The sequence below is a fragment of the Chiloscyllium plagiosum genome, unplaced genomic scaffold (assembly GCF_037043375.1).
Source record: "Chiloscyllium plagiosum isolate Xiang-an unplaced genomic scaffold, Cpla_swu_hap1 HiC_scaffold_21, whole genome shotgun sequence".
NCBI classification, from domain to species: domain Eukaryota; kingdom Metazoa; phylum Chordata; class Chondrichthyes; order Orectolobiformes; family Hemiscylliidae; genus Chiloscyllium; species Chiloscyllium plagiosum.
The window spans coordinates 9,619,683-9,643,715 of NW_028270159.1; the positions used below are offsets into that span (position 1 = coordinate 9,619,683).

A 24,033-nucleotide genomic window follows, 5' to 3' on the forward strand; every position below is an offset into this window, starting at 1 on the left:
GCCTGTTTCCACACTGTAGGGGGTTCTATGATTCTTTGCACTACTACAGAGAGGGTAGAACAGCTTCAGGGTTGGATAAGATGCCTCCACATTCAAGCACCATCGTCAGGTCCCAGTCCAAATTCCTTATGCACTTGGAGGGAAACACAGATAATGTTGCACATTACCGAGGAGTGTTCACACCAAACACTGAGTGACGGATTAATCACCTTCAGCTCAGCAATTGGACAGGCCCAGTGAGCCAAATGCTCCTACTTCTGTTTTTAATGCTCAAATTGGGCACTCCTCAGGAACTGTGGCAAAACAAATTTCCCATTCCGAGTCAAACCGAAAGCATGAAGGAACTTGATTGGACACTGCACTAGAATCTCCACTCAATCGCCACTCCAATGTAGATTGAAGCTCATCGGCCAGGATTTAAGTCAGTGAGTGGGTGAGAGGGTTCCCCCTCGACACCTTGTGGTGACGATTTGGGGAGATTTCACCAAAATCTCTCATCTGGTGGACATGGGAATCATTTTAAAAGTGTGCCTTTTGTGATTTGGGTCACCGGCAAGCAAAGATGTGCAGGTTAGCCTTATCCAACCCTGAAGGTGTTCAACACGGCCTACTCTCCCTGCCCTTTGACGGCTGGGTGTTTGTCACAAAGCAATTTGCTTCTGATTTCTTGTGGGTCCCTTTCCTTGGCTTTTCGTGGTACCTAATAATGTCCTCCCAATCCACACACCTGCGGTGATCTTTCTGCTAGGTTAGGGTGGATTGGCCACCATAGAGTCCAGGGATGTGCAGGGTTACTGATGGGAAATGCAGGTTTACAGGGATAAGGGTTACAGTTGGGTCTGAATGGGATGCCCTTTGGAGGGTTGGTGCAGACTTGATGGGCCGAATGGCCTCTTTCTGCACATTTAGGATTTGATCATTCTATGAGTGACATCAGAAAAGGTGACTTCAATAAAAACAGGAAAAGCTGGAAATGCTTCTTTTGGCTATTCTTAACCATGTGCTTTCCTTCAAGCCTGTCCGTTGGGATGTATTTAAGTTTGGGAGTTTTAAAGAATAATCAAGTATTTGAGAATTTGCCCCAGGATGAATACTAATATAATGATTGAAAACAAGAATGCATTTAACATTTTATATGTATATGCAAACATTTAAAACTGAAGCTAAGGAATGGTCAGGTCAGTTAGCCCAACCATTCAGAGCTGCTTAGTTAAGAAAGTCAGCAATCTAAGGTTTAAACCCTGACCTAATTAACACCAAAATAATTATAATCTGTTGCAGTATTTACAGTTCAACTTCAATTTTGTTCTTAATGCAACATTGTCTAAGTTCCAATCCATAAATATTGCAATCTTAAGTACAGTTATAATGTACTCAATCTGGAACGGTATTACTCTCATGTGTCCTCATAGTTTTCAACAAGTTTAAGTAAATAGCAGCTAGGGTCTCTTCCAAAATAACTTTGGTTTACTGGCAGGATAACTGTGTTTATTTTTGGAAGTGGAGTGCCTTAAAGGAGTATCAACAGCCTCATAAATTTTGTAAAAGGGTTTGTGTTTTGCGTGGCAGTAAACAACACGCTTTGCCATCAGTCAAACAGGATCCACTTTGTATGATATATAATGACGACAATGATACGACTTGGCACTTTCAGAACCAAGCAACAAAAATTAATTTTCCCAAATCGGCCATATAATCTCCTTGAATTTCACAGAAAACAAACCACAATCTGGTTAAAATTTAGACTCTCTTCATTATTCTGAATGAAAACAGGTTTACCAGCACGGTGAATAGGGGAGCATTGCTGGGATATTGTACTGTGGGGCTAGCTCAGTTGGATGGGTGGCTGGTTTGCGATGCAGAATGACACTAACAATGTGGGTTCAATTCTCACACAGGTTAAGATTACTCTGAAGGATTTTCCTTCTCAATCCCTTCCCCCCTCACCTCAAGTGTGGTGACCCTCAGGTTCAAGCACCACCAGCTGTGTCTCTCTAATGAGAGAGTAGCGCTACAGTCTGGTAAGATTGTGGAAGCTTTATTAACATGAACTCAAATTAAAATTGTCCAGTATTCCCTTCAGCAAGTGGACAGTCATCTCATCAAGGTGTTTATAATGATTAAAAGTTAACTCAGGCTGCCTCCTCTCTTGAGACGATCCAGTGCAAGAGGATGCACTATTTGTAAAATTAGGGCTACTCTGTTCATTGAATCCCTACAGTGCAGAAGCATCAAGTCTACACCCCAATCCTCCAAAAAGTGTTGCACCCAGACCCACTCCTTTAATCCAATGGTGAACCCACCCAGCCTGGCCACTATGGACAATTTAACATGGCCAATCCACCTAACGAGCACATTGTTGGACTGTGGGAGGAAACCCATACAGACACAGGGAGATTGTGTAAACTCCATACAGACAGTCAGCTGAGGGTGGGATTAAACCCAGGTTCCTGGTGCTGTGAGGTAGCCGTGCTAACCACGGAGTCACCATGCACCCTGAGAAGTTCTGTCTAGGAATGTGGGTTACCAATAACATTACCACTACACCACCACTTCCCCCCCGTTCAGCAGCGAAATTAGAAATCACTTCATTACAAAGTCAGGAATCCCTTTTTCAAAAGACACGAGTTAGGTGGAATTTTCCAAATGTGATGAAAAGTATTTTATGAAAAGAATCACATGGACCATAGGGTGGGTGCATGGGATGAGTGAGATAGAGATGAATGATAATCTAAGTGAACAACAGTACAACATCAAAGGGCTGAATGGCCTGTGTGGATTCAAGGCAGCACATTGAACACACCAAGCCTTTGCAGAGTTTGAAGCAGCATGCTCCCTTCCACGTGAGGACTTGTACTACTTGCCACAGCAATCATGAATGAATCTGTTACAAGCATATATTAAGGGCAGATTTGAAAATAGTTATGCAGAAACTCCTGATGCCGGAGATTCACATCTGGTCTGATGTAAATTTCGCTGGCAGCCAGTAAACAGACTGTGGAAACAGAAATTGTGTAGCTGGAAACTTGGGAGCTGCCTCATTACTGCTGCTTACAGCCTATCCCTGATGAAGAGGCAGGCACACTCTTCAGATTTTGTGAACTTTGCTTTCTACCATTCAGAATTAGAGACCTCCTGAAGATTGAACTTTTGAACATATCTGATCACTCACACACACACACACACACACACACACACACACACACACACACACACACACACACACACACACACACACACACACACACACACACACACACACACACACACACCCGGGTGGACCGGGCCGTAACCAGGAAGCCGGGCAGCGAAACGAAAGTCCCGTCATGTAACGATTAGAAAGTTGTACCTTCTCTCCAGGGTCACCTGGGAGTCCAGGTTCTCCAGTTGGGCCAGGAAGCCCCTGAAATATAGAGGGAAAGAGAATTAGGAAGAGCCTTTAGTGAAAAACTCCCACAACATGGTCTGAATGTAAATGAAATCTGTGGCAATTAGACTCTGATTGGTGGGAAGGACTGACAAAGGAAAATGCTGGACCAGGGTTGGAGCCTGTCAGTACAACACATTGAAACACACTCTCCTCTGCTCAGCTTGGTCCTGCCATGATGCAGAGGGGGCCTTGGGTATACCAGCTCCTGACAGAATTAAAGAGGTGTTACATTATGGAAGGAGGACATTTACGTCATTGTGTCTGCTTTGACCATTCCTCTGCCTTCTCTGTTTAGCTCTACATGTAGATCATAGAACAGTTCAGCACAGGAACAGACCCTTTGGCCCATCATGTCTGTACTGACTATGATGCTACTCTAAACTAATCCCATCAGCCTGCCCATGGTCCATATCCCTCTATTCCCGTCTCTGTTCCTCTTAAATGTTGCTATCGTATCTGTTTTTACCTCCTCTCCTGACAACGTGTTCCAGGCACCTACACTCTCTGTGTAAAACATTTGCCTCACACATCTCCTTTAAACTTTCCTCCTCTCAACCTCAAGCCTTTTCCCCTGGATATTTGATGTTTCCACCCTGGGAAAACAACTCTGCTGTATTTATGCCTCATATAATTTTATATATTTCTATCAGGTTGCCCCTCAGCTTACGATGTTCTAGTGAAAACAACTGAAGTCTGTCCAACCTCTTCTTATAGCTAATACACTCCAATCCAGGCAACATCCTGGTAAGACTCTACTGCACCCTCTCCAAAGAGTCCACATCCTTCCTACAGCGTGGGGACCAGAACTATACACAATACCCAGATGTGGTCTCTCTAAAGTTTCACAAAGCTGCAACATGACTTGCCAACTTTTATACTCAGTACCCTGACCAATGAAGACAAGCATGTAATACACCTTCTTTACCACCTTATCCATTTGGTTTGCCACTTTCAGGGAGCTATGCACTTGCACCTCAAGATCCCACAGCATATCCTTGTTACATAATAAGCCAATTCCCTTATTGAAAGTCTCAGTTTGACTGTATTCCAGCAGGGTGTTCTAGATCCTAAACACTCATTGCCCGAGAAGGTTTCTCCTTGTGTCTGGAGGGTTCTGATTCCAACCTTCAAAGAGAAACAGGAAAAGCTGCTGCTGGTGACAACTATTCCTGCCTCTAACCGGGAGTCTATAAAGAAGCTGGTGAAAAGCCTTTCCCAGATTGCTTTTTTCAGTTGAATGTTTCTTATTTTATCATGAACATGGGCATCACTGACAAAATCAGCCAATGTTGCCCATTTCTAATTGTCCTCAAACTCATCAACATGTTGGGCCATTTCAGAGGGCAGTTAAGAGTCAACCACATTGCAATGGGTCTGGAGTCATATGTAGACTAGGATGGTTAACAATTTTTAAAAATTCATTCATGGAATGAGGGCGTCTCTGGCTGGGCCAGCATTTACTGCCTATCCCTAATTGCCCAGAAAGCAGTTAAGAATCAACCACATTGCTGTGGGTCTGGAGTCACGTGTAGGCCAGACTGGGTATGGATGGCAGATTTCTCTTCTCTAAAGGACATTAGTGAACCAGATGTTTTCTTTCTCTAAACAATAATAGTCTTTTTTTTCCCACTCAGAATAGATTTCAATCAATTGAATGTTTTTTTAAACAAAAGATGAGTTTTCATCTTACCTTTGGTCCCATCTCCCCCAGCAACCCAATCATCCCCTCAGGCCCTGGTGGTCCCTGGAAAAATAAAATGAAGATTTAAACGATTTTCACAATTTGAGCTTAGGTCAGCTTACAAATAACTTTCGACTGAAGAATATTTACTGATGGTAAATGCTGAGCTACAAATCACAGACCGGCGGCAACAGGCAGCATTAAATACCAAACCAAGCTCATGTGGTTATACATATTGCCCTGTGTACTGTACATTTGGCTGCAATGGTCATATTGCCCAGTTTGCTAAGTATTGAGAGAGAGGACACACTTCCCTGAATGACACCACTGTTGAAGTATTCCAGTTCTGCTTTTTTTTAGCTCTCAGACATTGTGTCATAAACCCTTTTTTTTGTCAATAAGGCACAAGAACACTCTTCCACTGAGATTGTTCAGTGCTTATTCTAAGTTGAAGGCTTGCATTCTCTGTGTTCGCTGCCCTGCTAAAGGGAGCTGCATATCTGCTCAGTGAGAGGTTGGCTGAACTGAAGGAGATCACAGAATAGAATCCCTACAGTGTGGGAACAGACCATTCAGCCTATCAAGTCCACATCAACTCTCCGAAGACTATACCACCCAGACCGACCCCATCTACCTATGTGATTTAGTCACTGAGCAACACAGGCTGAACAGGATTCATTGCCACAGATGGCTGTGGAGGCAGGTCATTGGGTATATTTAAGACTGAGATAGATAGGTTCTTGAGTATTAAGGGAATCAAGGGTTATGGGGAGAAAGTGGGAGAATTGAGAAACTTATCAGCCATGACTGAATGGCGAAGCAGACTCGATTGGCTGAATGGCCTAATTTTTGTTCCTATGCCTTATGGTCTAACAATCCAGGGAGGGTCAATAGCTCCACAAAATATCCAATTTAAGACAATCAATCATGCTCATAGCATGGCTCATGTACGTCTTTAGCAGGGACGTATATTCACATACACAGATCTGTTCTCTGTAAATGTGGAACACATTTAAGCCTTGCTCCATTATTAAGACTTGTGGAGCCCATGATTCACTGTTGGTGTCTCCACGGCAACACCTCAGTCAATCAGAGTCCAACAATGAACTCCGTAAGGTTGCAGAGGGATGACGTTATGGAGGGATTAGAACAAAAGGACTAGAATTTCAAATCTGTGGATGTGCAAGACAAGAGATATTATCAAAAGCGAGGATGGATAAAATGGGCAGGATGTTAAATGGTGTACAATGTAAAATGGACAGAAACATTTAGGACATGGGTTATCAATGGAAAGTGGGGAATGGGAATCTGGCCAAGAGAGAACTACAGTACTAAAGACTGGAACAAACAAGGGAATGTGTGAGGGTAATAAAGACTCAATACAACAAGGGCACATCCGAGGGATTCTGTGGTCAATGGACTGAGGTAGAAGTGGAAGCAGTGATACCTTGGAGGTGCCAGTCGGTGGAGAGGATACAAAGTCAAATAGAAGGAAAAGCTTGCTGACTGTTTGGTTTCCTCTCAGACTGTGGCCACAGTCAAGGATGGAGATGGCAGCATCAGTGCTCCCAGGTTTAGTTCGGAGGAAGTTACACAATGATTCATGGTCTATGGAGTTGAGGGAGGTAGAGCTGGGAGTCTATGGAATATATATGACACTATCCAAGGATGGCATTGATGTGAGGAATCAGGGGCTGGAGGAAACACATATAGCCGAGAAAAGACAGGCATCGGTTTTAAAAATGGAGAGCGATTGAATTCAAGGGACAGAGTGTGACAGGCACGGAGTTCCAGGATGCAGTGGTGGAAGGCCTGACTAACAAGGATGAGGTGTCAGTGGAGAGGAGCCCGTCAATTATAAGAAGAGGCTAGAGAGAGAGAGTCAATAGTGCAGTCATCAGTGGAAATGATCCGAAACCCCGTGGCCAAAATCCACATCCCATGGCACAAAGGAGACAGGCCAGACGTGCATAAGTTTAAAAAAATTCCAAAACTACAAACAGGCAACTCCTAAATCAGATTCTAGGTTTCATGATAAGGAGGCGACTAATTTGTTCTGTCAGACCCCAACTAATGATCTCAAATGTCTGCACATGGTGCAGCTTTCCATGAAAACAACAAATATTGGAGATCCCAATGGGTCAGGGAGCAACTGTAGAGAGCAAGCAAACGTTTCGAGTCTACATGACTCTTCAACAGAGCTGCTTCCCATGTCACTTCTGTTGACGATCCTTTAACCTTTCCCTGTTGTTTGAAGGTTAACCCTTTGTATCAATACGTCCAAATGAAGAATTTGATATTGTTTAGGATTTGTGGAATAAAGGCAAAATGGCTGGAAATCTGAACCAAATACAGAGAATACTGGAGAAACTCAGCAGGTCTGGCAGCATCCGTGCAGACAGAAACAGAGTTAACGTTTCGGGTCCGATCTGGTCCAGTCTAGTATTCCAGTATTACTAGAGCCAAAACATTACCTCTGTTTCACTCTGCACGGATGCTGCCAGACTTGCTGTGTTTCTCCAGCATTCTCAGTGCTCAGTCTGGCTTATGCATTTGGCTGGGGAAACCTGAATTCCACTCACAGGTATTACTGTATATACCTTGTTTACAACGGAGATCAGACACAGGCTTATCTCTCAGTTTTTGGACTGCCAGTTTTTCGTGCTCCCTTCTTGAAAAGGCAGAGAAAGCTGAGTCCTTGAATGTTTTTGGTGCAGAGGTGGATAGGTTTTCTCGATAAGAAAGGGGAAGTGGCGAGGTGAGGGGTTTATCAGGAGTAGGAAGGAACATGGGGCGAGGTTATAATCAGATCATACTGAATGGCGGAACACGCTCATGGGGCTGAATGGCCTACTCCTACTCCACACATTCATACTGTTGCGTTTCAGAAGCTTGAACCAACAGATTCAAGAACAGCATCTTCCCTGCTAGTTATTAGATTTTTGAATGGACTGTAATATTGTATTCCTTGCTCTGTTCTATTATTCTTATGCGCTTTGTATGGTATGATCTGCCTGCACTGCACGCAAAATAAAACTTTTCACTGTACCTGGTACATGTGACACCAATAAATCAAATTAAAGTTTAGAATTCAATATAGAACTTCCTTCTCCTGATCAGATCATGCTTTCATGCAGTTGGTATCTTGTGAAGGTACTTACTGGCTCTCCCGGGATTCCTTTAGCGCCTGGAGCACCAGAAGGTCCAGGAATACCCTGCAACAACAGAACAGTTCATTCTCAACGGTCAAAGGTTGGGTAAACAAACTAAAACAATGAAACCACGACAGCCTTTAACAAAGTTATATTAAAGTGTTGTTTGGTTTCAATGAAGCCATTCCAGTTTCCTCTATAACTTAGTTTCAGTTTTGAAAACTGACTGGATTTTCCATTCCTGGTATACTCTTACGCACTATTACTGTGCCAGCCACAAGATTTTTCTCAGTAGCAATCTGTACTAAGTCCCATTCACGTGCTCTGTGAGGAACAGGACAGAGGCTGTTTAAAAATGAAAGACTTTGCAAACTCAAGAACTAATGATGAACTTGGTAACTTGAAGAAAAGGAAAGGATCATCATGCACTAAGGACAGAATACTTGCCTTCCAGGGGCTAGACTAAACAATGTTTATTATTAAAACATAAAAGGAGAAAAATATGTACTGGCACAACTTTTCTAATGTCAGGAAACAGACAAAAAGAACATGCAGCACAGACCATTAGCCCCAATTAATTGTTTGACAGTTGGATTATTGGCATGTTAAGGGTCTCTGCTGCACTTTAGACTTCTAGCTTAACTCTGTAACACCAAACTAAGATCATTTTTCTCTGTTCTTAATAGCAAAGCCAGCATTTATGGACCATTCCAAATTGCCCTTGAGAAGGTGGAGATGAGCTGCCTTCTTGAACCGCTGCAGTCCATATGCTGTAGGTTGACCCACAATGCCCTTAGGGAGGGAATTTCAGGATCTTGACCCAGTGACAGTGAAGGAATGGCGATATATTTCCAAGTTGGGATGGTGATGGCTTGGAGGGAATACGCAGATTGTGATGCTTTCATGTATCTGCTGCTCTTGTCCATCTAGTTGATAGAAATTATAGTTTTGGAAAGTGTTGGCATAGGATTAGTGTGTTGCTAAATGCAATTTGTATGTAGCACACACCGTTGCCACTGTAGGTCAGTGGTAAAGGGAGGGTTTAAGATGTTGAGTGTGGTCCAATCAAGCAGGCTGTTTTGTCCTGGATGCTGTTGAGCTTTTTGAATGCTGTTGGACCTGCACCCATCCAGGCAAGTGGGGAGTATTCCATCACACTCCTGACTTCATGGTGGACAGGCTTTGGGAGGTTCTGGATTAGTGGTGCTGGGAGAGCACAGCAATTCAGGCAGCATCCGAGGACAGGCAAAATCGACGTTTCGGGCAAAAGCCCTTCATCAGGAATAAAGGCAGAGAGCCTGAAGCATGGAGAGATAAGCTAGAGGAGGGTGGGGGTGGGGAGAGAGTAGCATAGAGTACAATAGGTAGGTGGGAGAGGAGATGAAGGAGATAGGTCAGGGAAGAGAGGGTGGAGTGGATAGGTGGAAAAGGAGCTGGGCAGGTCGGACAAGTCCGGACAGGTCGAGTTACTGGAGGTTAGAAACTAGGATGAGGTGGGGGAAGGGGAAATGAGGAAACTGTTGAAATCCACATTGATGCCCTGGGGTTGAAGTGTTCCGAGGCGGAAGATGAGGCGTTCTTCCTCCAGGCGTCTGGTGGTGAGGGAGCGGCGGTGGAGGAGGCCCAGCACCTCCATATCCTCGGCAGAGTGGGAGGGGGAGTTGAAATGTTGAGCCACTGGGCGATTTGGTTGATTGATGCGGGTGTCTCTGAGATGTTCCCTAAAGCGCTCTGCTAGGAGGCGTCCAGTCTCCCCAATGTAGAGGAGACCGCATCGGGAGCAACGGATACAATAGATGATATTAGTGGATGTGCAGGTAAAACTTTGATGGATGTGGAAGGCTCCTTTAGGGCCTTGGATGGAGGTGAGGGAGGAGGTGTGGGCACAGGTTTTACAGTTCCTGCGGTGGCAGGGGAAAGTGCCAGGATGGGAGGGTGGGTCGTAGGGGGGCGTGGACCTGACCAGGTAGTCACGGAGGGAACGGTCTTTGCGGAAGGCGGAGAGGGGTGGGGAGGGAAATATATCTCTGGTGGTGGGGTCTGTTTGGAGGTGGCGGATGATTTGGTTTATGCGAAGGTTGGTAGGGTGGAAGGTGAGCACCAGGGGCGTTCTGTCCTTGTTGCGGTTGGAGGGGTTGGGTCTGAGGGCGGAGATGCGGGATGTGGATGAGATGCGTTGGAGGGCATCTTTACCCACGTGGGAAGGGAAATTGCGGTCTCTAAAGAAGGAGGCCATCTGGTGTGTTCTATGGTGGAACCGCTCCTCCTGGGAGCAGATACGATGGAGGCGGAGGAATTGGGAATACGGGATGGCATTTTTGCAAGAGGTAGGGTGGGAAGAGGTGTAATCCAGGTAGCTGTGGGAATCGGTGGGTTTGTAGAAAATGTCAGTGTCAAGTCGGTCGTCACTGATGGAGATGGAGAGGTCCAGGAAGGGGAGGGAGGTGTCAGAGATGGTCCAGGTAAATTTAAGGTCAGGGTGGAATGTGTTGGTGAAGTTGATGAATTGCTCAACCTCCTCGCGGGAGCACGAGGTGGCGCCAATGCAGTCATCAATGTAGCGGAGGAAGAGGTGGGGAGTGGTGCCGGTGTAATTACGGAAGATCAACTGCTCTACGTAGCCAACAAAGAGACAGGCATAGCTGGGGCCCATACGTGTGCCCATGGCTACCCCTTTGGTCTGGAGGAAGTGGGAGGATTCAAAGGAGAAATTGTTAAGGGTGAGGACCAGTTCGGCCAAACGAATGAGAGTGTCGGTGGAGGGGTACTGTTGGGAACGTCTGGAGAGGAAAAAATGGAGGGCTTGGAGGCCCTGGTCATGGCGGATGGAGGTGTAGAGGGATTGGATATCCATGGTGAAGATGAGGCGTTGGGGGCCGGGGAAATGGAAGTCTTGTAGGAGGTGCAGGGCGTGGGTGGTGTCTCGAACGTATGTGGGGAGTTCCTGGACTAGGGGGGATAGGACAGTGTCGAGGTAGGTAGAGATGAGTTCAGTGGGGCAGGAGCATGCTGAGACAATGGGTCGGCCAGGGTGGTCAGGCTTGTGGATCTTGGGAAGGAGGTAGAACCGGGCAGTGCGGGGTTCCCGGACTATGAGGTTGGAAGCTGTGGGTGGGAGATCTCCTGAGGTGATGAGGTTGTGTATGGTCTGGGAGATGATGGTTTGGTGATGGGGGGTGGGGTCATGGTCAAGGGGGCGGTAGGAAGAGGTGTCCTCGAGTTGGCGTTTGGCTTCAGCGATGTAGACTACCACTGCGCCCCCTTTGTCCGCTGGCTTGATGGTGAGGTCAGGATTGGAGCAGAGGGATTGGAGGGCTGCGCGTTGTGAGGGTGAGAGGTTGGAGTGGGGGAGGGGGGTCGACAGGATGAGGCGGTTAATGTCCCGGCGGCAGTTGGAAATGAAGAGGTCGAGGGCAGGTAATAGGCCAGCGCGGGGTGTCCAGGTGGATGTAGTGTGTTGGAGGTGGGCGAAGGGGTCCTCGGAAGGTGGGCGGGAGTCCTGATTGTGAAAGTAAGCTCGGAGGCGGAGGCGACGGAAGAATTGTTCGATGTCACGGCGTGTATTAAATTCATTGATGTGTGGACGGAGGGGGACAAAGGTGAGTCCTTTGCTAAGGACTGATCGTTCGTCCTCAGTGAGGGGGAGGTCTGGGGGGATGGTGAAAACTCGGCAGGGCTGGGAGCCGGAAGCTGGTGTAGGTGTAGAGCTGGGAGTGGGGTCGGAGCCAGTACCTGGAGTGGGTGTGATGGTGGGGGGAATGGGGGTAGAGTCATGAGTAGGGGTAGTGTTCCCCTCGGGGTTCTGGGGGGTGGGGATAGTGACAGTGGGGTCTGTGGGGGGCGTGTCAGCAGAATGCAGGTGAGTGGCGCTGGTGGGGGCGGAGGTGGTGGCAGACATGGCAGTAGGGGTGGCGGAAGTCACTGAGCGTGTGGCATCAGCGATGATGTGAGGGCCGGGAGTGGCTGTGGGAGTGGCCATGATGGGGGCAGTAGTGACATCATCAATCAGCGTGGGGGTGGTAGCTGCATCAGCCACATGGCTAATGGCGTTTCCAAGGCCAGGGGAATCTTCTGGAATGTTTGAGGAGCGCTGGTTATGGAGGTGGGTAGATAAAAGTTTGTTGTACTTCCAGTTTTTGATGTTTGAGATGGAATTGAAATACTGTTTGTTGAGAGTATGGATTCTCCTGAGGATGTTGTACAGAGTGGGTCCTTTGCAATTCTGAGAGAGTGTGGCTTTGGGACGGTCAGGTGGTGAGTAAAAAGACTGCACAACTGGACGTCCATGCTCACAAAGCATTAAAATCCAAAATCTCATTAAAAGAAACAGAGAATTATACTTTTGAATAAAATCTGTCAATAATTTGAATTGGCTTTGTTTATGTTAATCTGTTCCTCCCTCTCTCGGAGCTATTTTCTCTCTCGCTGCTTTTCCCTTTGGTGGAAGCATTGAGAAGAAGGGGACACATTTAACATAAATGGCCTAAAAAAGCAAAGGAGACATGAGAAGAGAGATCATCATTCAGCAAGTGGTTAGGATCTGGTTAGCATTCTGCTGACACGCCCCCCACAGACCCCACTGTGCACTGTCTGAGAGTGTGGTGGAGGCAGAGTGAATTAAGGTATTCAAGTGGGAATTGGATTATAATGTGAAACATGCAGGATTATACAGAGAAGGCAGGAGATGGGCTGCTATGATGTACAGTACATCAGCATGCACAGTAACAGAGACATGATGAACTGATTGGTCTCTTGCTGCAGTGCAACAATTCAATGATTTTGTGCAAACTGGTTGGATTAGTTGAGTGAAGTATATTAACCGGATACTAAAGGTTTCCCTGCCCTGGAATATCACCGTAGAATCTTTCATTTGGAAGATTCAGACAGAATTTGTTTAATGTGTAAAAGAAAATAATTGGAAGAGAAACAAAACTCTTTTTGTAGGTAAATGAACAGTAGTTTGTTGTAACCACACTTTTGACGACAACAGATTAATTCATTTTGCTGTAAGAATAATCTTGATTGAATCTAGGATTGCAATGCATTAAAATATTATCTTGTTAACTCCCTCTGTATGGAACCACTCAACAAGCAGGACATTTAAATGTGTAGCCTGGCTTGACACACTAGGTTCCAAGGTCTAAACCACTTCCCATCGATTCCGACTGTACGCACTTCAATGGTCCAAGCAAAATATTTAAAATCAAAATGGTGACGAACGAATAACATTCCAACGCGCCAAACCACTTCCAATTCACTCTTCATGGACAGAATATCAAATCCAAACACAACATCTTAAAGTAGATTCCTGATTGGAACCCAGAATACATCTGAGTAATTGGATTTTGTTATCAAGATTTGAGACACATTCAATTGATTTGTGGTTTTTGAACTAGGGACAGCAGAATATTTTAGACCCTATAACAACTTCTGCATAAAACATATGACCATTTTGTTTAGTTTGGACTGAATGATGAAATGCATTCATAATGAACAAATTAACAAATTATACTCTATGTATATTAATGATAAAGGTATGTTAATTCTATTTTAAACAGCCTGTCCAAATTCACAACTTCAAATGCATTTGATGGAAAGCCTTTCATTATTGATTGCTACTTTTAATAGCAAAGGGCTTTTTGAAATATTTAAGTGCTAGCAGCTGAATTTAAAACAGTCACACGTATAATACAAAGTGTCTCTCTGTTCATCCAGCCAATTTTCTGTATTAATCCCTGAGATGTGGGTGTTGCTGGCAGTATCAGCATTTGTTACCCATTGCCCTTGAGAATGTGCAAGGGAGCTTTCTTCTTGAATTCCTGCATCATTTGGGGTGTAGGTAGATGGGCCACACTGTTAGTGAGGGAGTTGCAAGGATTTTTACCCAGTGATACTGAATGAATGGCGATATATTTCCAATGCAGGGTGGTGAGTGGCTTAGAGGGGAACTTTCAGGGAGTGGTGCACTGAAGTGAAGACAAGAGTTAGGAGCAGGAGTAGGTTATTCTGCCCCACTGCCATCAGGCTGGTCCCATTATATTGTTATTAATATTAATCCCTTGTCCTTCTTGTTGGTGGAGGTCGCACATTTGGAAAGTGCTGTTGAAGGAGCCTTGGTATTTGATGTTACAGAACTTCATGTTGTAATGCATCTTGTACAGGCTATGCACCACGGTGGCTCAATGTTTAGCACTGCTGCCTCACAGCGCCAGGGAGCTGGGTTTGATTCCACCCTTGGGGGACTATCTGTGAAGTTTGCATATTCTCCCTGAGTCTGTGTGGATTTCCTCCAGGTGCTCCTGTTTCCTTTCACAGCCCGCAGATGCACAGATTAGGGGGATTGGTCAGCACAGTCCAAGTGAAGCGGGTTAGCCGTGGTTAAAAAGAGCCCTGGGGACGGGTGCAATACTCTTTGGAGGGTCAGTGCAGATTTGATGGGCTGAATGGCCTCACCCTGCACTGTGGGGAGTCTATAATTCACAGTACAATATACAGATGGTGAATTAAGTAACAACAGACTCTCAAGAGATTTACAAGTGCTTTATAGGAAATCGATAGTCTAGGGCTAATATCAGTTTGCACATTTTCTTCCCTGTCTAGAAGTCAATAACCCAGGGAAGAACATAGCTCTGGTTTATTGAAGGCCTACTGCTGAATCACCAAATAAAGGAAGCATAGGGAAAGAGGGAGGGTTAAACTGAAGTGGAGTTTGAGGAGGAGATCATGCACTCCAGCCCATGTGGTGCCCATCTCTCGAATGCAATGTTTTAAAAAAAACACCAAATCACCTGTGCCACTAACTAAATTAACAAGGTCAGAAGTCACTGACATCAGGTTATAATGAAACAGATTTATTTGAAATCACAAGCTTGGATGATCACTGTGAGAGGGCTGACCACTGGGTGAGGGCTGACCACTGGGCCAGGACTGGTCTGGGCTGACCACTGTGCGAGGGCTGACCACTGGGCCAGGACTGGTCTAGGCTGACCACACACTGAAGGCTGACCACTGGGTGATAGATGACCACTAGGCCAAGACTGGTCTGGACTGACCACTATGCGAGGTCTGACCACTGGGCCAGGATTCGTCTGGGCTGACCACTGGGCGAGGGCTGACCTCTGGGCTAGGAGTGGCGTGGGCTGACCACTGGGTGAGGGCTGACCACTGGGACAGGATTGGCCTGGGATGACCACTGGACAAGGGCTGACCACTGGGACAGGATTGACCTGGACTGACCACATGTCAATGACTGACCAATGGACCAGGACTGGTCTGGGCTGACCACTGGGTGAGGGCTGACTACTGGGCCAGGACTGGCCTGAGCTGACCACTGTACGAGGGCTGACCACTGAACGAGGACTGGCCTGACCTTATTCTCACTTCCTCTGTCCATTTGCTTCTCCTTGGCCAATCAGAATTTCTTGCCTTAAAAGGATGAAATTCCAAAGACAAGTTCTTCAAGAAGTGGAGATGCACATTTTAACCAGCAGCGAAGAGACTAAAGCCTGGAAATTGGATCATTGCTGAATCAGGCTGGTGAGGTAACTAGGCCGAATCTATCTACTGCTCACTGGTGATGAGCTGCGATTGGCAGTCGCAATCTCAGAGCTTTTGGTATGTCGCTAGGGGCTGTGAGATTGACCAATTGGAAGTTTTGCTCTCTTGGCAGCCATGAAAGGAGTGAGTGTCATTGGCAGATCACTGTTCCAAGTTAGTGCCAGGAAACAAAATAAAACTTGTTTTTTTTGCACAACCTCAAGACTTCCCATATGCTTTGCAGCCAGTTAAATACTTTATTTTGAAGGGGGAGAGGAAACACAGCAATCATTTTGTGCACAGTAAGCTCCCATGATCAATGATGTGATAGCAACCTGATAATCTACTCCAGTGTCATTAGCTGAGGGAGAAACACTGATCAGGTCAACCTCTTGCTTTTTGTCAAGATTTTTACATAGAACCTTACCTCACTGACCTTACTGACAGTGCCGCACTCCCTCACGACTGCACTGGAGTTAGCTCAGAGACTGGAATGCATGACTTCTGTCTCAGAGGAGACGGCGCTACTCTGAGCTACAGCTTGCATCGAAGTAACACCATTACACCACTGGGCTCCATGGTCAGGAAAACATAAAGCTCTGAGTTACCTGATTGGTGACACTCTCCAGTGGTCTCTATTAAAACAAACCCTTTTTTTTCCCCAGCTCTGCCCTTGGGAAAACTGAATTAAAAGTGGAAAGCATGACCTAATTTGGTGAAAAGGCATTTAGCCCTAATTTCAGACCAACAGCTTCTTTCCCGCTGTTGTTAGATTTCTGAATGGACTTCTTACATTTTAAATTTAATGTTGATCTCGCTCTTTGTGCACCTTCTCTGCAGCCATAACATTATATTCCTCACTCTGTTCTACTACCCTAAAGCACTTTGTATGGTATGATCCGTCTGTACTACACACAAAACAAAACTTTCTCCTGTACCTAGGTACATGTGACAATAACAAATCAAATCACATTAAATCAAGTTTGCAAAGGAAATGAACCTAAAGCCATCAGACTGCTCAATCTCTATCACAGGTAGCACACCTTTCTTCTGATGCACAAAGACCATCTCAGGCTCTTTCACATCTGTCTCTGTCTTGACAGGTTACATCTCAAGGTCAATATGTTAACACACCTTTAAGAGACATCGCTTAAAAGACATCGCTGCACCTCGGCATATGAACTGAGGGTACTATGATCTCAGACTCCATCTTATCGCAGGAGCACTTGAAGCATGACACTCCACAGGAAGCATGCTGTTCTGTAGTAAACTAATAGCTTAACAATAGTCCAGTTACTTAAGTGCCTGAGGAATGCAGTATTTGTACATAATGAGTTAATGGAACAAATGTCCATTGCATTCTTGAATACCATGGCATCCCAGCCCAGTTCCTCATGTTACAGGGGTCAATATAAGCTTTGCACGTCTGGTAAAACACCCAGATGGAAGCAAACTCACTGAGACATTGCACTGTCAAACACCTTGAGCAAAATGTCTGGTAATTGTAGAATTGGGGGAACAAAGACTGTTTAACTGACTGCAACGTTTATCCTTTTAACTTTATTTCTTATTTTTGAACTAATACTATGGTAATCTAACTTATTTTTCTTTATTTCTCTATTCTGTATCTAAGATTTGTACCTAGGTACTTTGTACCTAAAATGGCATCATGAGAGATGACGTTGTAAACTTTTTACTGTACTCTGGTATCTCTGTACTTCAGTACATGTGACAATAAAATCTAATTCAAATTCTACTCAAAATTGTAATGAGCATCATCACTCCCACACTTCCTCTGCCATCTCTAAGCCAATTTGATCCAGACTGAAGCCAATTTTATCCAAATACGAAATAACACGTCATTTGTATGCACAATCAAACTGGCACTTTTTCAATGCTCAGAAACTGCTCTTTTAAAGCTTATTCAGCCAAATAAAACAAAGGACTGAGGATACTAGAAATCCAAAACGAAAACAGAAATTGGGCGGCACGGTGGCACAGTGGTTAGCACTGCTGCCTCACAGCGCCTGAGACCCGGGTTCAATTCCCGCCTCAGGCGACTGACTGTGTGGAGTTTGCACGTTCTCCCCGTGTCCGCGTGGGTTTCCTCCGGGTGCTCCGGTTTCCTCCCACAGTCCAAAGATGTGCAGGTCAGGTGAATTGGCCATGCTAAATTGCCCGTAGTGTTAGGTAAGGGGTAAATGTAGGGTATGGGTGGGTTGCGCTTCAGCGGGTCGGTGTGGACTTGTTGGGCCGAAGTGCCTGTTTCCACACTGTAATGTAATCTAATCTAAAAAAAATTGCTGGAGAAACTTCAGTTCTGGAGAGGGTTGCTAGTCTCAAAATGTTAACTATGCTTCTATCTCCACAGATGCTTTCAGACCTGCTGAGCTTCTCTAGTAGTTTCTGATTTTGGAACTTAAGAGTGGTTTTGCTTGGATTGAAGGGACAGGTTTCAACCTCTGTTTCAGGGGCTTTTGCATATTAATGTAGAATCCCCACAGCATGGAAGCAGGCCGTTTGGTCCATCGAGTCCACACTGACCCTTCAGAGAGCATCCCACCCAGACCCTTGCCCTACCCTTGTAACTCTGTATTTCCCATGGCTAACCCACCTAGCCTGCATCATCCCTGGACACTAGGGTAATTTCCCATGGCCAATCTTCACCCTACCCTGCACATCTTTGGACTGTGGGATGAAACCAGAGCACCCGGAGAAAACCACACAGACACAGGAAGGATGTGCAAACTCCGCACAGAGTCACCTGAGGGCGGAACTTGGGTCTCAGGCACTGTGAGGCAGCAGTGCTAACCACTGAGCCACCGTGCAGTCTTATAGTATACATTGTATTACATTGCTGTTATATTGTTACTGTTCTCATGTATGTTATATTGCTGTTGTATAATATTGTTACATATTACACATCACATTATATTACCATTATGTTAAATTGTATTGTTATTGCTGATTAACTCCAGGTTACTGGTTCAAAACATGTCATTCAAAAGCATTTCATGAAAAGCCAGCAATGACATATGGGCAGAATGGCCTCTGGTGATTGCTTCATGACTTACTGGAAAACCTGTTGCTCCTGTTTCTCCTGGTTCCCCTCTTTTACCCTGTAAATAGAGGCAAAGGTTTAATGATGTGCCTCATACATTAAAGTGCTTGCCAGAAATAAAATTACATATTTTCAATAAATAATGAAACAAAAATAATACTGGGTTGTCTTTATTTTGCTTTCACATACCCTCTGTCCACCTGGTCCAGTCCGGCCTGGTTTCCCTACAGATCCCTAATATTAAAAAGAGTTAAAATAATTACTTGAAGCAACAAGAACATAAAGAGCTCAGTCACTTTGGACCTAGTGGAATATTTATGCACAAACCCAAAGGCAGGAACTGCTGGACTGACTATTCATTCTCTTTATTTAGATTAACCCTCACTAGCAGTGTGACCACCATTAGTGTACACCCAACTATATGTGGAACTTAAATGTTCATTCAATAAATTTTACCAGTTATTTTAAAAATTGTGAGTAAAGCTGAGACTGGAATGCTGGTCAGTGATGTACAACATCTTTTGCAGATGTTGCTAAGGTAGCAAAAAAAGTCAATGAACAAATACCCCTTTGCTTCATGCGGAATCACTTAATATTAGTAGCAGATCCTTTCGAACTAGATCTCAGCCTCTGAACTGCTGTACTGAAAAAATTCTTGGAAAACTTGACTCTTAAGCCGATGTGTTAAAAACCAATTGAGCAAATACGTGACCTCTTATTAACTCTGCTCTAAGGTTAAATGATGAAGTGGGAAACTTCTTGCAATCGTGAAATGAAGGGGGATTGCCTATGAGCTATGCTCCTGATTTCCCCTGGGGTTTACATACCTTGATACCTTTCGGACCTGGCTCCCCTGTCAGACCATCAGAACCTCGTGCACCCTGAAACACAGAGCAGACCATTTGAACAGCAGCGCCTCTCCCTTGTACTTCTTCCAAATTTCAGCTTCAGCATAGAGTCAGTGTTGAACTGCAATTCCTCCCTTTACTCCTTCCTGGGTCCTTACTTCTGAAATGTTCTGGTTTGCTCATAGTGTAATTTAGGGCTTTGCTTTCTAGGATCCTCCCTGTTCCATTAATACTCGAATATAAATCTTTGTTGGCTATCTGAATGATGCAGTCTTTCAAAGACATCTTTCAAAGATTTGCTTCAAATTAAATTTTATAAACATTGGTGTGCTCGCCGAAAAAAGTGCGAAGGAGCACTCTGTGGTTTGCTAAGATCAGATGGTACATATTCCAATATTCAGGGCTGTTAGTTGCAAATGGTTTTGATAATTCCACAGATAATTTTACATTCAGTGTACAGGAAAGTTGAAACAAATTCACATACTTCAACTAAACAACCACATAGTCATCTTCAGTTCCTCTTACTAGCAAATGTTTAGGTTACATAGAAAGAAAAGTCCAATTTCATTTCTTGAATGTTGCTGAAAAGGGAAACATTTTTTGTCTTGCACTCATCAGGACAGATGCACGAATGGCAAACTTCAAACGATTACAACAGTTTATGTTGCCACAGGACAAGAGGGATTTTCGACTTCGATTGATCAGTGTCTGGCCAATGTGAAAGCCATGGAGAACTGTGGGCTCCTGGGTAATTCAAAAGGCACAGCGTTAGAACGCAGTCTTTTTGTTTGAATTGAACTGGATGATTTATTGTCACTTACATCTTACTGTTAATAATAGTCAGTTACAGAGGAAAGCTTCAAATGGGCCACAATCCAGTGGCATTTTCAACAGTTTAAGAATAAAGAGGTAGAACCAAAAACAGAACTTCATTCTGCTACCTCGGCCATGAGTCTTGAGTCGACACCTGCCCCTCACTCCTCCTCCACTGCCTCACTGTAGGAGTCTGCATTCTTTAGGCGCCATCTCTTCATGGATGGGCCCAATTCAACAACGATGCAGGCTCCTGTGCCGAACCTACACTCACCCCGCAACCTGGAGTCCCTGCCTCCACTGCTACTGCTGTCAATAACCAGAAGTCACTGGCTTCGGGCATACTGTCACCACAACCAGGAATTCCTGGCTCTGGGCCTACCGTGACCACAACTAGGAGTCCCTGGCTCCAGGCCTACAGTGACCAGAACCAGGAGTCCCTGGCTCCAGGCCTACAGTGACCAGAACCAGGAGTCCCTGGCTCCAGGCTGACTGTGACCACAATCAGGAGTCCATGTCTCCGGGCTTGCCATAATCACAACCAGGAATCTCTGATTCTGGGCTGATTGTGACCACAACCGGGCATCCCTGGCTGCAGGCCTACCATGATCACAACCGGGAGATCCTGGCTCCGGGCCTACCATGATCACAACTGGGAGCTCCTGGCTCCAGGCCTACCATGATCACAACCAGGAGGTCCTGGCTCCGGGCCTACCATGATCACAACCGGGAGCTCCTGGTTCCAGGCCTACCATGATCACAACCAGGAGCTCCTGGCTCCAGGCCTACCATGATCACAACCGGGAGCTCCTGGCTCCAGGCCTACCATGATCACAACCGGGAGCTCCTGGCTCCAGGCCTACCATGATCACAACCGGGAGCTCCTGGCTCCGGGCCTACCATGATCACAACCGGGAGCTCCTGGCCCCAGGCCTACCATGATCACAACCGGGAGCTCCTGGTTCCAGGCCTACCATGATCACAACCGGGAGCTCCTGGCTCCGGGCCTACCATGATCACAACCAGGAGTCCCTGTCTCTCTGGGCCTGCCATAATCACAACCAAGAATCTCTGCTCTGGGCCGACTGTGATCACAACCAGGAATCCCTGGTTCCAGGCCTACCATGATCACAACCTGGAATCCCTGGCTCCAGGCCTATCATGATCACAACCGGGAATCCCTGGCTCCACGCCTACCATGATCACAACCGGGAATCCCTGGTTCCAGGCCTACCATGATCACAACCTGGAATCCCTGGCTCCAGGCCTACCATGATCACAACTGGGAATCCCTGGCTCCACGCCTACCATGATCACAACCGGGAATCCCTGGTTCCAGGCCTACCATGATCACAACCTGGAATCCCTGGCTCCAGGCCTACCATGATCACAACTGGGAATCCCTGGCTCCACGCCTACCATGATCACATCCTGGAATCCCTGGCTCCAGGCCTACCATGATCACAACCTGGAATCCCTGGCTCCAGGCCTACCGTGATCACAACGTGGAATCCCTGGCTCCAGGCCTACCATGATCACAACTGGGAATTCCTGGCTCCAGGCCTACCGTGATCACAACCTGGAATCCCTGGCTCCAGGCCTACCGTGATCACAACCTGGAATCCCTGGCTCCAGGCCTACCGTGATCACAACCTGGAATCCCTGGCTCCAGGCCTACCGTGATCACAACCTGGAATCCCTGGCTCCACGCCTATCGTGATCACAACCTGGAATCCCTGGCTCCAGGCCTACCTCAACATTTGTGGAGAACAAAACTTTTTATTGAATGTATGCTACTATGAGAAAGTGTTAATGAGCCACGTGACGAGCTCAACTGATTACCTTCAATTATTGCTCATGTAGCTATCAGCAATCTCATGATACTTCAGCAACTGCTGCCCAACTGCAAAACCACAATTCACAGCAGGCTATTTGATTCAGGTCTTGGAAATCCCAGCCAGTTATGTTTTATTCACCTGCACATGCCACATATTCTCAGGTTGTACATTCTATGTGAAGTTAAAGGCTCTATTTTGATTCTTAATTAAAAAAAATTTGGACCACAGAAAAGATCCAGCAGCTTAAAATTTTCTGGGAAGGTTAACGTACAGCGAGAATTCCAGGCTCTCATATTCATTTAGGTAAAAACAATGACTGCAGATGCTGGAAACCAGATTCTGGATTAGTGGTGCTGGAAGAGCACAGCAATTCAGGCAGCATCCGAGGACAGGCAAAATCGACGTTTCGGGCAAAAGCCCTTCATTCCTGATGAAGGGCTTTTGCCCGAAACGTCGATTTTGCCTGTCCTCGGATGCTGCCTGAATTGCTGTGCTCTTCCAGCACCACTAATCCAGAATCTCATATTCATTTAACTAGACTTCTCCTACAACTCTCCTGCCTAGGATCTCAGTTGATTTTTAGTGTCTGTTCCTGGGTTTGAAATGGGCGAGGGGTCAGAGATCCACACTCTAAGGGAAACAGTCACTCACCTCAGTTTTTCTACACATTTTTAAGATTCTTCACAGAATGAGGACGTCACTGGCCAGGCCAGTATTTATTGCCCATCCCTAATTGCCCAGACGGCAGTTAAGAGTCAACCACATTGCTTTGGGTTTGGAGTCATGTGCAGGCCAGACCAGATAGAGGTGGTAGATTTCCTTCCTTAAAGGATGTTAGTGAACCAGATGGCTTTTTCCTGACAATGGTTTCATGGTTATCATTGGACTTGTAATTTCAGATTTTTATTGAATTCATATACCTTTTCTATGGTGGAATACCTAGTGGTAATATTGGAGCTTACTGTAATTGGGTTTAACTAGGGAGACAGACTTCATAATAAAGATGGGAGGCTCTCAACATCCAATGATGGGTAGGCTCTCAAATTTGAGGGGCCAATCGGATATCTTGTAACTTGTTTATCAGGTGCAATGGATTGTGAATGAGATTCAAAATGGATGCCTTCATCCATTTTTATTGCCATATGGTGTTACTGGAAAGCATTTGCTAGCCATTTGTAAACAGGGCTGGAACTCAGCACCTCTTCAGTCATTTCAGAGGGCAGTTATTTGCTGTGGGTCTGGAGTCATGTGTCAGCTAGACCAGGTAAGCATGAGACACCCTAAAGGGACATGAGTGAACAAGACAGGTATCTACAACATTGGACACTCTGGAGGCAGGAAACATGTTTCCGCTGATGGGTCAGTCCTGAACCAGAGGACACAGCTTAAAAATACGGGGTAGGCCATTTAGGACAGAGATGAGGAGAAACTTCTTCACCCAGAGAGTCGTGGGTGTGTAGAATGCTCTACCCCAGAAGGCCCAGTCTCTGGATTCATTTAAGAAAGAGTTGGATAGAGCTCTCAAGGATAGTGGAATCAAGGGTTATGGAGATAAGGCAGGAAGAGGATACTGATTGAGGATGATCCGAGTGAATTGGTGGTGCCGGCTCGAAAGGCAGAATGGCCTACTCCTGCACCTATTGTCTATTAACATGGTTGTTGTCATGGCCACTA

The 24,033-nt window shown here is 45.6% G+C and overlaps 1 protein-coding gene across 4 annotated transcripts in view; it reads right to left on the reverse strand.

Moving 5' to 3' along the window:
* Window positions 1-24,033, reverse strand: part of col27a1b (collagen, type XXVII, alpha 1b) — a 707,279-nt gene that overhangs the window by 131,537 nt on the left and 551,709 nt on the right. For all 4 annotated transcript variants that reach the window (XM_087998238.1, XM_087998237.1, XM_087998236.1 and 1 more), the window contains 6 exons: window positions 19,688-19,741; window positions 19,050-19,094; window positions 18,874-18,918; window positions 8,273-8,326; window positions 5,121-5,174; window positions 3,350-3,403 (listed from right to left, as the gene is read on the reverse strand). In XM_087998238.1, coding sequence (XP_087854364.1) covers window positions 3,350-3,403; window positions 5,121-5,174; window positions 8,273-8,326; window positions 18,874-18,918; window positions 19,050-19,094; window positions 19,688-19,741 — 306 coding nt within the window. The remainder of the gene's footprint in view (window positions 1-3,349; window positions 3,404-5,120; window positions 5,175-8,272; window positions 8,327-18,873; window positions 18,919-19,049; window positions 19,095-19,687; window positions 19,742-24,033) is intronic.